The 14836-nt window shown below is 44.3% G+C and overlaps 1 protein-coding gene across 3 annotated transcripts in view; it reads right to left on the bottom strand.

Annotated features, from left to right (window-relative positions):
- LOC115103693 (SH3 and PX domain-containing protein 2A-like) overlaps positions 1-14836 on the bottom strand; it is a 141654-nt gene that overhangs the window by 116949 nt on the left and 9869 nt on the right. For 2 of the 3 annotated variants that reach the window (XM_029624562.2, XM_029624565.2), the window contains exon 2: positions 5984-6064. In XM_029624562.2, coding sequence (XP_029480422.1) covers positions 5984-6064 — 81 coding nt within the window. Of the gene's footprint in view, positions 1-5983; positions 6065-9200; positions 9328-14836 lie in introns of all 3 variants that reach the window. The other variant, XM_029624563.2, reaches the window with a different exon arrangement.

Raw genomic sequence — 14836 nt, 5'->3', positions numbered from 1 at the left:
GGAGAGGCGAAAAGGATCGGACGACCAATATGCGGCGTGGTAAGTGTCCATGGTTCTTTTAATACGTAAATGTACACATGAACAACTGAATACAAAAACAAGAAACGTGAAAACCCCAAACCGTCCTATCTGGTGCAAACACAGAGACAGGAACAATCACCCACAAAACCCAACACCAAACAGGCTACCTGAATATGGTTCCCAATCAGAGACAATGACTAACACCTGCCTCTGATTGAGAACCATATCAGGCCAAACATAGAACTAGACAAACTAGACATGTAACATAGAATGCCCACTCAGCTCACACCCTGACCAACCAAAACATAGAAACATACAAAGCAAACTATGGTCAGGGTGTGACACCCACGAGGACGAGAGGGCCGAGAGGAGCGAGGGAGCTGAGGGCGCTGAAGCCATTCCGCCGTTCCATCCTTGGAGATGGCGTATCAATAATGCTGTGCGGTCTAGATGTGATTCAATCAAACAGTCCTCGGTCCGAGGGTAAGGGATTCTACTTTTGGGCGACCTTCGTTTTGAAAGCTCTGGCAGATGGATACTGTATAATTTACTGAGCGGAGTTGAATTGAATATGGGCTGCCTCGGTCCTGGCTACACAGTAGGCTTTTGTGAATGTTTTTCAAAGGGCATAAACTATATCAACTATGCAAGTGGAATTTGACGACATAAGTGGAATGCAAGGAAAAATATGTGAATATCCATATGTTTTTTTTTTTATCAATGCACAATCTCAAATATTCAACTGAGAAAGATTTGTCAAACTTCAGTCCTAGCATTAACATCCCGAAACCTAAAGATTCTGTCAGAAGCCATGGTCAGTCAGAGAGACTTGCGAACAGAGGAAAGAGGGGATGTGGAGAGGAATACAGAACGGAGGAGAGACTCATAAAAACATCAGTCAGTCTGTTAGTTCCCTCCTTCAGAAGGGTTTTTATAAAATACCAGCCTTGTGCCAGACTGAAGGACACAGGCCCATTCACAGATGCCTCAGAGGTTCCTCAAATGACAGGGGCTACTCATCATTAGGGAAGGGACTTTGTCCTAACTGGGAAAAACTCCACGTACTAATCACAACCTAAACTAAAACTTGCGAGTTTTGATATGTTGAAGATATATGTCGGATTAAAGGGGTTTTCGGTGTCACTATTACTATAAAGCTGGTATAAGAGGCAATAGAAGCTCCCATCAATGTATTTGGTCTTCCCAGTGCCCATGGGCAAACTTAGTTCCTGTTCCAACTGGTTTCCTTTCAGACGCCTGGAAACAGAGTAGTTGACTAACTGGTCATAACTGGAATCAACAGGATGTGGGAAGGTACAGAAATGAGTTTGAGAGCAATGGAAGGAACAATTTCCATATTTACACTACATGTTAAGTAGTTAGAAGTGTTTTACTCTAAATATATCAAGTCAAGCTGAGGTAAGTATGAAGTGCAGAAGTGAGTGTGTTTTTTATGGAAAAAAAGTATTTTCTTCCTCTTGGAACTGATTGTGTCGTTTCATTCACTCACCCCACAACAGTCCCTCTTTCTTTCTTTCTTTCTTTCTTTCCACCTAATCTCATCCCTCTCTTTCCATCCAATCTCATCCCTCTCTTTCCATCCAATCTCATCCCTCTCTTTCCATCCAATCTCATCCCTCTCTTTCCATCCCGTGCCCTGTTGTTAGATAGGGAGGGGCCTGTCCACTTCTCAGGTGAAGTGAGAGAAAAATCTATCTTTCAATTCTGGACTCACATAACCCAAACTGAACTACTGAAAAGGAATGTTAGAGAAAAGACAGACAAAGAAGGAGATAGAGAGAGAAATAAATAAAGAGAGAGAGAGAGAGAGAGAGAGAGAGAGAGAGAGAGAGAGAGAGAGAGAGAGAGAGGGGTAACTTCCACAAATATGTGAACGATCTGAGAGACAAGGCAAGAAGGGCATTCTATGCCATCAAAAGGAACATACATTTCAACATACCAATTAGGATCTGGCAAAAAATACTTGATACAGTTACAGAACCTATTGCCCTTTATGGTTGTGAGGTCAGGGGTCCACTCACCAACAAAGAATTCACTAAATGGGAAAAACACCAAATTGAGACTGCATGCTGAACTCTGCAAAAATATCCTGTGTGTGCAACGTAAACACCAAATAATGCATGCAGAGCAGAATTAGGCCGATACATGCTCATTTTCAAAATCCAGTAAAGAGCTGTTAAATTCTACAACCACTTAAAATGAAGCGGCTTTGTTCACAAACACAAACACACCCCACAGAGCCCCAGGACAGCAACACAATTAGACCCAACCAAATCATGAGAAAACAAAAAGATAATTAGTTGTCACATTGGAAAGAATTAACAAAAAAAACAGAGCAAACTAGAATGTTATTTGGCCCTAAACATGGAGTGCGTAGTGGCAGAATATCTGACCACTATGACTGACCCAAAATTAAGGAAAGCTTTGACTATGTACAGACTCCGTGACCATAGCCTTGCTATTGAGAAAGGCCGCCGTAGGCAGACATGGCTCTCAAGAGAAGACAGACTATGTGCACACTGCCCACAAAATGAGGTGGAAACTGAGCTGCACTTCCTAACCTCCTGCCCAATGTATGACCATATTAGAGACACATGTTTCCATCAAATTACACAGACCCGCAAAGATTTTTTTTTTATCCAATTTTGATAAACTCCCATATCTATTGGGTGAAATACCACACTGTGCATCACAACAGCAATATTTGTGACCTATTTCCACAAGAAAAGGGCAAACAGTGAAGAACAAACACCATTGTAAATACAACCCATATTTAAGTTGATTTATTTTCCCTTTTGTACTTGCAACACTGCATATAGACACAATTTGACATTTGAAACGTCTTTATTCCTTTGGAACTTTTGTGAGTGTAATGTTTACTATTAATTTTTTATTGTTTATTTTACTTTTGTTTATTATCTATTTCATTTTCTTTGGCAATGTAAACATATGTTTACATGCCAATAAGAGAGAGAGAGAGAGAGAGAGAGAGAGCGCGATAAATTAAAGAGAAAGAAAGCAAGAGAGCGAGAGAAAGCGTGAGAGATAGAGAGAGAGAGCGAGAGAGATAAATAAAGAGAAAGAAAGACAGAGAGAAGAGATGAGAGAGGAGAGAGGGGAGAGGTGAGAGAATTAGAGAGAGAGAGACTACTCTCCTCTGCCCTGTCAAAAATGACCAACCCTTTCATTGAAGCTGAGAAATTGGGGGGAAATAATAAGTAGGAGATGGTTCCCTGTTGTGAGATTCTAGTATCATTTGAAATGAATGGTCTCTCTATTACCAGTTAATAGCTTCTTCTCTGCATTGGCGACACACACACACACACACACGCACACACAAGCACACGCACACAAAGACTACAGTGGGAACCCACTAGCACTAATATATATCCTGTTACCAGTGCCTTAATGCATTCATAAACTCACTGAGTTAGAAAACACATTACAATGTACTCTAAATGCAATTAAGGGTTGTATTACCTTACCCATTCAACCGAGGCCAAATATCTTTATTTATGCTACACTCTGGTCCTGTGTCACCAATACACCAAACCCTTTACCTTCAAGAGAGGTCAGAGGGTCAAAGGTCATGGGATATTCCACACGTGTACAGAGTGCTAGCTACTTCTGGTGCTTCTGTCGACCTACACGGCTTGGAACTCTCCACCCTCCCAGTAGTTGGTCATTTTGGTGGACGCATTCATCCAAAGCAGCTTACAGGGAGCACACAGTCCGTGCATGTGGCCCGAGCTGGTACTGAACCCGCACCGCTGGCCTTCTCCACACCACACGGTAACCACCTGAGCCAAAGTCAACTAGCTCCCGCCCTCTAAAACCATGACGTCAGCTGTTGTGAGTAAGAGAGTAAGAGTAGAGCAGCTCCTGCCTGTGGATATAGAGAGGTGTTGCCCATTCAGGGTTTGCAAATGCTGCTCTCTTTGGACCAGATACATGTTTACTAAACAAGAGAGGCTCCAGGTCTGTCTAGAAACAACAGGGTGAAAAAGAGGGATGGAACAGACAGATGAAAGAGACGGAGAGATGAAAGACAGATGTTTCCAGTGTATATCCTTTCTCCTGGCATAAGGGCTTAGTTAATAGTTAACCACATCCCCCTGTGTGAGAGTATTGAGAGAAGACCCATGGTTGTTGCCAATGGTAGTCTCTCTGACTACAGCCGTGTGTCTCAGCTTTGAGGTAGAAGTTGTGCCCTTAATTAACCACAGATCTAGGATCAGAGTATCCTATCCCAAACACCTAAACTTCAGGAGGATTTAAAGAAACATCTGACCCTGGACGAGTGGTTAGGAGCAACTTGACCTACTCTTGTGTCTATCAACGACATTAAGAGATGCTCAAAGCCAGCTATATTAACAGTTGCATAGCCAGATGTGCTAGACTGAAAGAGAGTCATTATTAGCCGATATCAAGGTCTCTCTTGCAAAACACTGTATATCAGTGAGACAAACCTGCATATATAAAGGTTGAATAAATAAATGCATTTGGTTGTGAATGCTGCTTTCTTTGACAACACAATAAACTATAGCCTTAGTCTAGGGGACGTTTGGACTCTCCACCTAGTCTGAGGACCTCTGCCCTTCTCAATCAGAAAAGCTAACAAAATCAATCTTTCTGTTGGTGACTGAGTGGTTCTGTGTGAAACCATCCACAACCCATTAGAGGCCATTAACTCCCAAGCAGCAATTTGAACCCCTTGTGTGTGTGTGTGTGTGTGTGTGTGTGTGTGTGTGTGTGTGTGTGTGTGTGTGTGTGTGTGTGTGTGTGCGTGTGTGCGTGTGTGAATGCTGTGTGCGTGTGTGTGTGTGTGTGTGTGCGTGCGTGTGTGTGCGTGCGTACGTGTGTGAATGCTGTGTGCGTGTGTGTGCGTGTGTGGGGTGTGTGTGTGTATGTGGTGTATGGGGTGTGTGTGTGTGTGTATGGGGTGTGTGTGTGTGTGTGTGTGTGCGTGCGTGTGCGTGCGTACGTACGTGTGTGAATGCTGTGTGCGTGTGTGTGCGTGTGTGGGGTGTGTGTGTGTGTGTGGGGTGTGTGTGTGTGTGTGTGTGTGTGTGTGTGTGTGTGTGTGTGCGTGCGTGTGCGTGTATGTGTGTGTGTGTGCGTGCGTGCGTGTATGTGTGTGTGTGTGTGCGGACGTGCATGCGTACGTGCGTGCGTGTGCATGCGGGGTGTGTGTATGCGTGTGTGTGCTCACCTATATCTCCTCATAGTCTACATTTCAGCAGAGGAATCAAGATACAAACTTCCTCAGTCAACCTTGTTTATTGTTCTACCTTTTCTTTATTACACATTGGGAGTAATCACTTCCAATGGGGAGGCTATTTTCCGTTGCACCCACTGGTTATCAATGGGACCTTTGAGGGTAGGAACCTTCCTCCCCTGATTGAAACATCATTTCCTGTCAGGCTGCACACTAAGGCTATTGAGATCAACCCAAGTCTTTCTCTATGACCAGGAATGACCGGGAGATCCCAAGACCTATGCTGCTACTCTGCCTATCAGCTTGCAAAGAGCAGAGGTGTAGAGAGTGTATGTACACACACACACACACACACACACACACACACATCACCTGAGAGTCCCTCGGCATTCCGCTATAAAACATGCTACAGTACATTAAATTGACTTCCATGTGGATTTCTCTTGTACTATAAAACAGTCTGGCAGCTCCTTGACGTTTCGGGGCCAAGGCAGAGATGTGTGTGTGTGTGTGTGTGTGTGTGTGTGTGTGTGTGTGTGTGCACGCATGCGTCTGTGTGTGTTGTAGTACTACTGCATCTCTGAGGCTACAAGAGATACAGACCGTCCCCCACTCCCAGACTAATTACTAAAACTCACATTGATTCATTGACTCAACCATGTGTGGAGAATAGTAGTGCAGTTTTTAATGAATAATAGAGAATAAGGAGAGAGTCAACATTACCTGAAGGTCAAAGAATTTGCTGTATCTCCTGTAGATTATGTGGGAGGTGTTGTCAGAGTATGTGACATTGATGAGATACACCTGTAATGAGAGAGGAAGCGCATGGTTAACACCGTGGACCCGACACACGGCATGCCAAGGCAACAACCCCTGGGCTTCAAAGGTCAATGACACGAACATATATCTGTCAAGGTGTAATAGCGGGTGAACATCATGGTGATCTCATTCACCTTCTCCACCCATTGAACCTCTGCACTTCCTGCCCCAGCCACGAGTTACAATTACAACAGCCATTCCCATTCAAGTGGATGGGGCTTTGTCTGAGGCGCTTTGTTCCTTCCAGTAACTATATTTATATATTAATTTATTTTACCTTTATTTAACTAGGCAAGTCAGTTAAGAACAAATTCTTATTTTTAATGACGGCCTAGGAACAGTGGGTTAACTGCCTGTTCAAGGGCAGAGCGACAGATTTGTACCTTGTCAGCTCAGGGGTTTGAACTTGCAACCTTCCGGTTACTAGTCCAACACTCTAACCACTAGGCTACCCTGCCGCCCCATATGAGAGATGACGTATAGAAACCGGCCGTTCTGTTCCAGACCCGAAGGGTCGGTAATGTAAATGATGCTGATATCATCTCCTGCTTTAATCTAACATAGGGAAACATGGGAAAGATTTCAAGGAGTCTGGAAAATTCCCATAAGAGAGGTCAGTCAGGAGGGTTGAATTGGGTTGGACCTTTATGATGGATATCTATACAGAGGAAGTGTTGTGCCAATATACAGTAGGATATCTGGTGAAATGGCTATTTGAAGTCACAAACTAGCAAGCAACAAACATACGTTTGAAACGTGACTGTTAAAAAAATATATATATTTTTTTTATTTCACCTTTATTTAACCAGGTAGCCTAGTTGAGAACAAGTTCCCATTTGCAACTGCGACCTGGCCAAGATAAAGCATAGCAGTGTGAACAGACAACACAGAGTTACACATACCACAGTAGAAAAAAGAGAGTCTATATACATTGTGTGCAAAAGGCATGAGGAGGTAGGCGAAATCAAGGCTAACTGCTACTGAACATAGCCTTTCACAGTTCTAATATGTTATAATCCTGAGGACATTGAGGTTAAGTCACAAACCTATACCATTGGCCATTTGGCTTCATTGATCTCAGCTAAACCTCTACTACAAAAACACACAATTTGTTTAAGTTCATAGAGTTTCCATATACTTCATAATCATAAAGCATGTCAAACATGTTTACATCTGGCGTTCACTCAAAATCAGGGCAAATATTGCTAACAAAAACAGCTATTGTCAAAAAATTGACAATCGGGGCCTCCCGGGTGGCGCAGTGGTCTAGGGCACTGCATTACAGTGCTAACTGTGCCACCAGAGATTCTGGATTCGCGCCCAGGCTCTGTCGCAGCCGGCCGCGACCGGGAGGTCCGTGGGGCGACGCACAATTGGCCTAGCATCGTCCGGGTTAGGGAGGGTTTGTGGCCGGTAGGGATATCCTTGTCTCATCGCGCACTAGCGACTCCTGTGGCGGGCCGGGAGCAATGCACGCTGACCGGGTCGCCAGGTGCGCAGTGTTTCCTCCGACACATTGGTGCGGCTGGCTTCCGGGTTGAATGCGCGCTGTGTTAAGAAGCAGTGCGGCTTGGTTGGGTTCTGTTTCAGAGGACGCATGGCTTTCGACCTTCGTCTCTCCCGAGCCCGTACGGGAGTTGTAGCGATGAGACAAGATAGTAACAATTACTACTAACAATTGGATACCACGAAATTGATACCAAGAAATTGGGGAGAAAAGGGGGTAAAATTCACCCCCAAAAAAAAATGGACAGTCAAATAAGATTTTGTCAGCCATCCACATAGGCTAAATGAAGTAGGCCTATGGTTGCACTTTGAGCACTAAATGTCGTCGACTTGTCAATATAGGAGCAATTCACCTCATGAAATATTGCCATCTTCACTTTACCTATAGAGGAAAATCACCTCATGATATGTTGGCCATTGAAAATCAAGATCCCCTTGTGATGTCAGACACAGGTGTTTCCCTAATCCCCTGGCCTATGAGCACAGCGAACCCTCATCCTAATACATCTTACACACTGGTCCCTGCAGCAACCTGCCAAGAACAGTCATAACAGCTAGCCTTAGAAGAATTAGCCCCAAACGAAAGAGACCTGGCGTAAGAGAATCAGCCACTTGAAACAAGATACACTTCCAAGAACAAAGCCCTGTGTTAAAAGGCCTTGTTGCTGCTGGAATGACACCCGCTATTGCTGGCTAGCTTCCAACACCAGTGTTTTCACAATTCTCGCCCATGGAAATGTTACGCTAACATCCAAGCCACTTGGAAGTACGTCATGCTAATGCTAAGCTAATGGCGTGATAGTGACTCCACAGGGTTAGTGTCAGCGGCTTGGTTTGATTTGTATTGTGTTAGCGAGTAGCGGCTCCAGCACTAGCCTTTTCACTCCCATGGAAATGTTATGCTAACATCAAAGCCACTGGAAGTCTATTATGTTATGCTAAGGACCTGTTAGCGACTCCTATGGCGATGGCCACTTGAAGTCTGTCATGCTATGCTATGCTATGCTATGCTATGCTAATGATGTGTTAGTGACTCCATAGGATCACACTTGACTTGCATTGCTGCTGCCAAAGTCAGTGGTACTGGAGGGTTGGTGAATGTATTTACTGGAGTCTTTGAAGAGTCTGTAGTCAGACAGTTAAGTTATTCTGTAAGGACCTCACATGTTGTGTTCCACCTTCAGCGAAGTAGGCTATCCTTTACCAGAAACACTATACATCACCAAATACTAAAACATATGTTGACAGCTCAAAGCCGAACGAGAAACTGCATAATGAATCAAAACGGAAAGCCAAAACTAAGGGAGGTTAGATGAATGAAGAAACTGGTGAATGAATGAGGCCTCAGCAATGAGTCTGATACTGAGTAAAGACCTTACCCCAAATCCCCAAATCTCTTCATGCTGTTAGAGCAATCCACATAGATATGGACTATCTGACACCATTTCCCTTGGAGGGTCTGGAAGAGCTACATGCCCGCCTGCACTTGTACTGGTGTGTATGTGTGTGTGTGTGTGTGTGTGTGTGTGTGTGTGTGTGTGTGTGTGTGTGTGTGTGTGTGTGTGTGTGTGTGTGTGTGTGTGTGTACACATCAAGCAAGTGTGTGTGGGCTTACCCTGACTTCCAGTGAGTGGGTGTGTTGTTCTATAAATGCTTTTGGCCTGAACGGCATGTTGTCATCCTCCCTCCTCCACCACCCGATGCCACTTGGCTGCTTAATTTGACCGTGGAGCAAAACCTCTCTGGGATGGGCCAACGGCGGGAGGGAGGGAGGGAGGGAGGGAGGGAGGGAGGGAGGGAGGGAGGAAGACACGGACTCAGTTAAAATGATCCCATCCCAACCAGCAGAACAGATGGATCTGTCCTCAAAGCAACCACAATGGAAAACAGAACTAGTCCATATCCACACCACACACAACCCACGCCCAAAATATCAAGTTTAAACCTAATGCCATCGTCCAACCTAAAATAGACTATATCATCCCTCAAGGAGTGAATGGGATTGAATGTGAGTTAACAGCCTAGTACAGCCCATCCCTACCTGAAAGCAAAACAAACCTATACTGTAGGTGTTACCTCAATTATATTTCTGGATTGATATAGGATTAACTGTGAAGAATAGTGCTGTTCGACACCTTGAAAATATATTTTTTCATTGACTCTCAGATGAGGGTAAAAAATTCCAGCAACGTTTTAAAATAGCGTTGCAGGTTGACTCATGGTTCAAGTACAGCCAGTCGTGAGCGGCTGTTGGTCCACACAGCCAAAACACTCTGAATCATTGTTTTAGGGGACCAAACACACACACACACACACACACACACACACACACACACACACAAAGTTACTCACTAACTGTCAGTTAGAGGGAGTTAGATTTGTTTTCTGATGTTACACAGGTTTAACACATTTGAACAACACAGTGTTATAAGAGTGAGTTGTCTTCCCAGCAACAGAAGGTGTGCTGATGGAATCCCAGATGGTGGGTAGTCAAGTGTTGCCGCACCGTTCAAATCAAGATAAAATCCCGGCCTTGCCATACGGTTAGACATTCTTGAATAGTATGCATGTCTGGGCAAATCAAACAATGTTGCAACTTCAAAACAGAAAACAAAAGAGACAATGTAGTCAAAACAAAAAGTTTACAACATTTAGAAATAAGTTTATACATTACCCAACATTACCTTTACTGCATAACACCCTCTATTATACTACACTGTAGTTCCTTGGTATCCACATCACCAACAAACTAAAATGTTCGAAGCACACCAAGACAGTCATGAAGAGGGAATGACAAAACCAACTGCACCATCGAGAGCATCCTGACGGGTTGCATCACTGCCTGGTATGGCGGCTGCTCGGCCTCCGACCGCAAGGCACTACAGAGGGTAGTGCGTACGGTCCAGTACATCACTAGGGCCAAGCTTCCTGCCATCCAGGACCTCTATACCAGGTGGTGTCAGAGTAAGGCCCTAAAAATTGTCAAAGACCCCAGCCACCCTAGTCATAGACTATTCTCTCTGCTACCGCACGGCAAGAGGTACCGGAGCGCCAAGTCTACAGCTCACCCAAGCCATGACTCCTGAACAGCTAATCAAATGGCTACCCAGACAATTTGCAATGCCTCCCCCTATTTTACGCTGCTGCTACTCTCTGTTGTTGTCTATGCATAGTCACTTTAATAACTCTACCTACATGTACATACAGTGGGGCAAAAAAGTATTTAGTCAACCACCAATTGTGCAAGTTCTCCCACTTAAAAAGATGAGAGAGGCCTGTAATTTTCATCATAGGTACACTTCAACTATAACAGACAAAATGAGGAAAAAAAATACAGAAAATCACATTGTAGGTTTATTTATGAATTTATTTGCGAATTATGGTGGAAAATAAGTATTTGGTCAATAACAAAAGTTGATCTCAATACTTTGTTATATACCCTTTGTTGGCAATGACAGAGGTCAAACGTTTTCTGTAAGTCTTCACAAGGTTTTCACACACTGTTGCTGGTATTTTGGCCCATTCCTCCATGCAGATCTCCTCTAGAGCAGTGATGTTTTGGGGCTGTTGCTGGGCAACACGGACTTTCAACTCCCTCCAAAGATTTTCTATGGGGTTGAGATCTGGAGACTGGCTAGGCCACTACAGGACCTTGAAATGCTTCTTACGAAGCCAGTCCTTCATTGCCCGGGCAGTGTGTTTGGGATGATTGTCATGCTGAAAGACCCAGCCACGTTTCATCTTCAATGCCCTTGCTGATGGAAGGAGGTTTTCACTCAAAATCTCACGATACATGGCCCCATTCCTTCTTTCCTTTACACCAGGGGTCCCCAAACTTTTTCCTGTGAGGGCCACATAACTTTTCCCTTCTCTGATGGGGGGCCGGTGTCAGTTTGTAACAGAAAAAGTGTGACGATCGTAGGGGAGCTTAAAAAATTTATTGTTTTCCAGAAAGCCACACATAACCAAATAACCCTTTCCAGGTTCTTTACAGAAAAAAAGTCAGGAAACAAATAATAACACTATTAATGAAATAAATAATAACTAAATAACCCTCTCTGAGTTCTTCATAGAAAAAAAAGCCATGGAACATTAACTTTCTGTCGTGCCATGCACAATCTTAACAGATAAAAGTTCAGCTCAGTTGTCAGAGCAGAATCTCTCTGACACATATGAGCAGTCTCTTAAAGTTCTTGTGTTCCTTCCTTATAATCCTTTTGTAGGTTCCAGTAGGCTTGTAGACACCGCTGTTTGCAGCTCTCTCTCATCAACTTCCCTGTGAAAACCACAAAAGAAGCAGGTTGAGAAACTGAACTAAGTGATACAGCACCTACACAGCACAATACATTTCACTACCAGTATGGTTGTAAAGATGGATTTTATCCCAGTAGATTTTATTATGATTATATTTGTTTATGCTCAGAATGACTCATTCAAGTCAGAAAAGTGAGCTTACCTATGTATGTTCATCAGTGTGAACTGTGGGCCTGCATCTGGCTGGTGAGAAGTTGAATATCAGGTTCCATTCTAGTTACAGCCAGTCTCAAGCACTGATGCAAATGTTCATCTGTCAATCTTGATCTCATCGGGGTTTTCAGCAGTTTCATGCGAGAAAAGGTTTTCTCGCAGATATACGTCCCGCCCAAAAACTGTGGACATTTTCATTGCGTGTTTTTTGATGTTTGGATATGTGTCGTTTGGGAGGGCGGCATAGAAGTCAATGAGACTGTTGGGCTTGAATGCGTCTTTCAGAACATCACAGTTCTGTAACTCAGCCAACTCAAACTGATATGAAGGCTGGGCTTCATCAATGTCGGCAACAAAGGGGTTCTGAAAAAGACGGATTTCTTTTGCATGAACATGTAGTTCACTGAATCGCACACCGAACTCCGCCTTCAGCATTTCCAGTGCTTCCACGCACTTTTCAGCTGGGAACGGGACCGCTGGGTTCTCTGTCGACAGGTTTTGGGTAGCAGGAAGATGGACGAAGTTGCGCTTTTTCACTTGTTCCAAAAGCAGCGCTAATTTCACCTCAAATGCTTTTATGTGTGAATACATGTCGCAAATGAGTTTCCCCTCGCCTTGTAGCTGCAAGTTAAGGCTGTTAAGTATTTCTGTCACGTCTGTTAAAAATGCGAGGTGCCATTTCCATTCTGGGTCGATCAGCTCTGGGACCGTTTTGTCTTTTAAATGAAGAAATGCGTTAATTTCGGGTAGCAGCTCGTAAAAACGCCTCAAAACTCTGCCCCGGCTCAGCCATCGGACCTCTGTGTAGTACAGCACATCTCCGTGCGTAGACTCCAGTTCAGACAGGAATTCTTGGAACTGCCTGTGTTTAAGTCCCTTTGCTCTGATGAAGTTTATGCACGACACCACAACCTTCATTACAGAATCCCACTTCAACACTTTGCAGCACAGTGCTTGCTGGTGAATTAGGCAGTGGACTCGTAGCGGGCGGTGAGACCCCTTTTTCCAACTCCCGGTTCATGCGTCCTATTAGACCGCGAGTTTCGCCCACCATGCTAGGAGCCCCGTCAGTCGTGATGCTAGCTAGCTTTGACCAGTCCAGGTCCAACTTCTCCATGGTTTGGCACACTTTGTCAAAAATATCCTCTCCCGTTGTAGTCCCTTTGAGACTTTGGAGGGCTGCCAGCTCCTCGCATATCTCAAAGTTTGCGCTAACTCCACGAATAAAAATGAGCAGTTGCGCTGTGTCTTGCACGTCCGTGCTCTCATCCAGTGCTAATGAAAAAAAGTCAAATTCTTTCGTCTTCTGCTGCAGCTGGGCATATACATTACTCCCGATTTCTTCAACGCGTCTGGTGATTGTACTCGCCGACAGACTTACGGCATTAAATGCATCTTTCTTCTCGGGACACACCTCCTCCGCGACAGCATCCATACATTTCTTAACAAACTCTCCGTCAGTGAAAGGCTTACCGCTTCTTGCTATCAGTTTAGCAACCCGAAAGCTGGCCCGAACGGATGCCTGGTTCAGCTGAGCTTGGCGTACAAATGTATTCTGCTGAGATAGTAGTCCACTTTTTAGCTTTGAGAGTTTGTCTGCTCGTATTTGGCCTTGCAAGCTATCGTACTTGTCTTTGTGACGGGATTCATAGTGTCGGCGAAGATTGTATTCTTTGAATACCGCCACCGTCTCTTGACAGATGAGACAAACAGCCTTTTCTTTGCATTGAACAAAAAAAAAATCGTTTGTCCACTGCAGGTTAAATACCCTGCATTCTGAATCAATTTTTCTCTTACCTAACCTTTTCGCCATTATTCCGTTCTCTCTTTGACAGGGCCGGGCCTAGGATTTTTTTTCTGGAGGCCAAATAGGAAAAAAATTCGATAGCGTCTCTGGTATTGTTCAGAGGGCCGGGCCAAATGTGCTGACGGGCCGTATCCGGCCCGCGGGCCGTAGTTTGGTGACCACTGCTTTACACGGATCAGTCCTCCTGGTCCCTTTGCAGAAAAACAGCCCCAAAGCATGATGTTTCCACCACCATGCTTCACAGTAGGTATGGTGTTCTTTGGATGCAACTCAGCATTCTTTGTCCTCCAAACACGACGAGTTGAGTTTTTACCAAAACGTTATATTTTGGTTTCATCTGACCATATGACATTCTCCCAATCTTCTTCTGGATCATCCAAATGCTCTCAAGCCTTTAGCAAACTTCAGTTTAAATCTGGACATGTAAAAGAAGAAAAGGGAACAAATAATGGCACTGCAGGATTTGAGTCCCTTGCGGCGTAGTGTGTTTCTGATAGTAGGCTTTGTTACTTTGGCCCCAGCTCTCTGCAGGTCATTCACTAGGTCCCCCATGGGGCTGGGATTTTTGCTCACCAATTCTTGTGATCATTTTGACTCCCACGATGGGTGAGATCTTGCGTGGAGCCCAGATCGAGGGAGATTATCAGTGGGCTTGAAAATCACTTCCATTTCCTAATAATTGCTCCCACAGTTGATTTCTTCAAACCAAGTATGATTACCTACTGCAGATTCAGTCTTCCCAGCCTGGTGCAAGTCTACAATTTTGTTTCTGATGTCTTTTGACAGCTCTTTGGTCTTGGCCATAGTGGAGTTTGGAGTGTGACTGTTTGAGGTTGTGGACAGGTGTAAAAGATACTGATAACAAGTTCAAACAGGTGCCATTAATACAGGTAAAGAGCTGTGGAGGACAGAGAAACTTAAAGAAGAAGTTACAGGTCTGTGAGAGCAGAAATCTTGCTTGTTTGTAGGTGACCAAA

The sequence above is a fragment of the Oncorhynchus nerka genome, linkage group LG21, assembly GCF_034236695.1.
Source record: "Oncorhynchus nerka isolate Pitt River linkage group LG21, Oner_Uvic_2.0, whole genome shotgun sequence".
In the NCBI taxonomy this organism is placed as follows: domain Eukaryota; kingdom Metazoa; phylum Chordata; class Actinopteri; order Salmoniformes; family Salmonidae; genus Oncorhynchus; species Oncorhynchus nerka.
The sequence above is the reverse complement of the archived record's forward strand: the minus strand, read 5'-3'. Positions and strand labels throughout refer to the sequence as shown.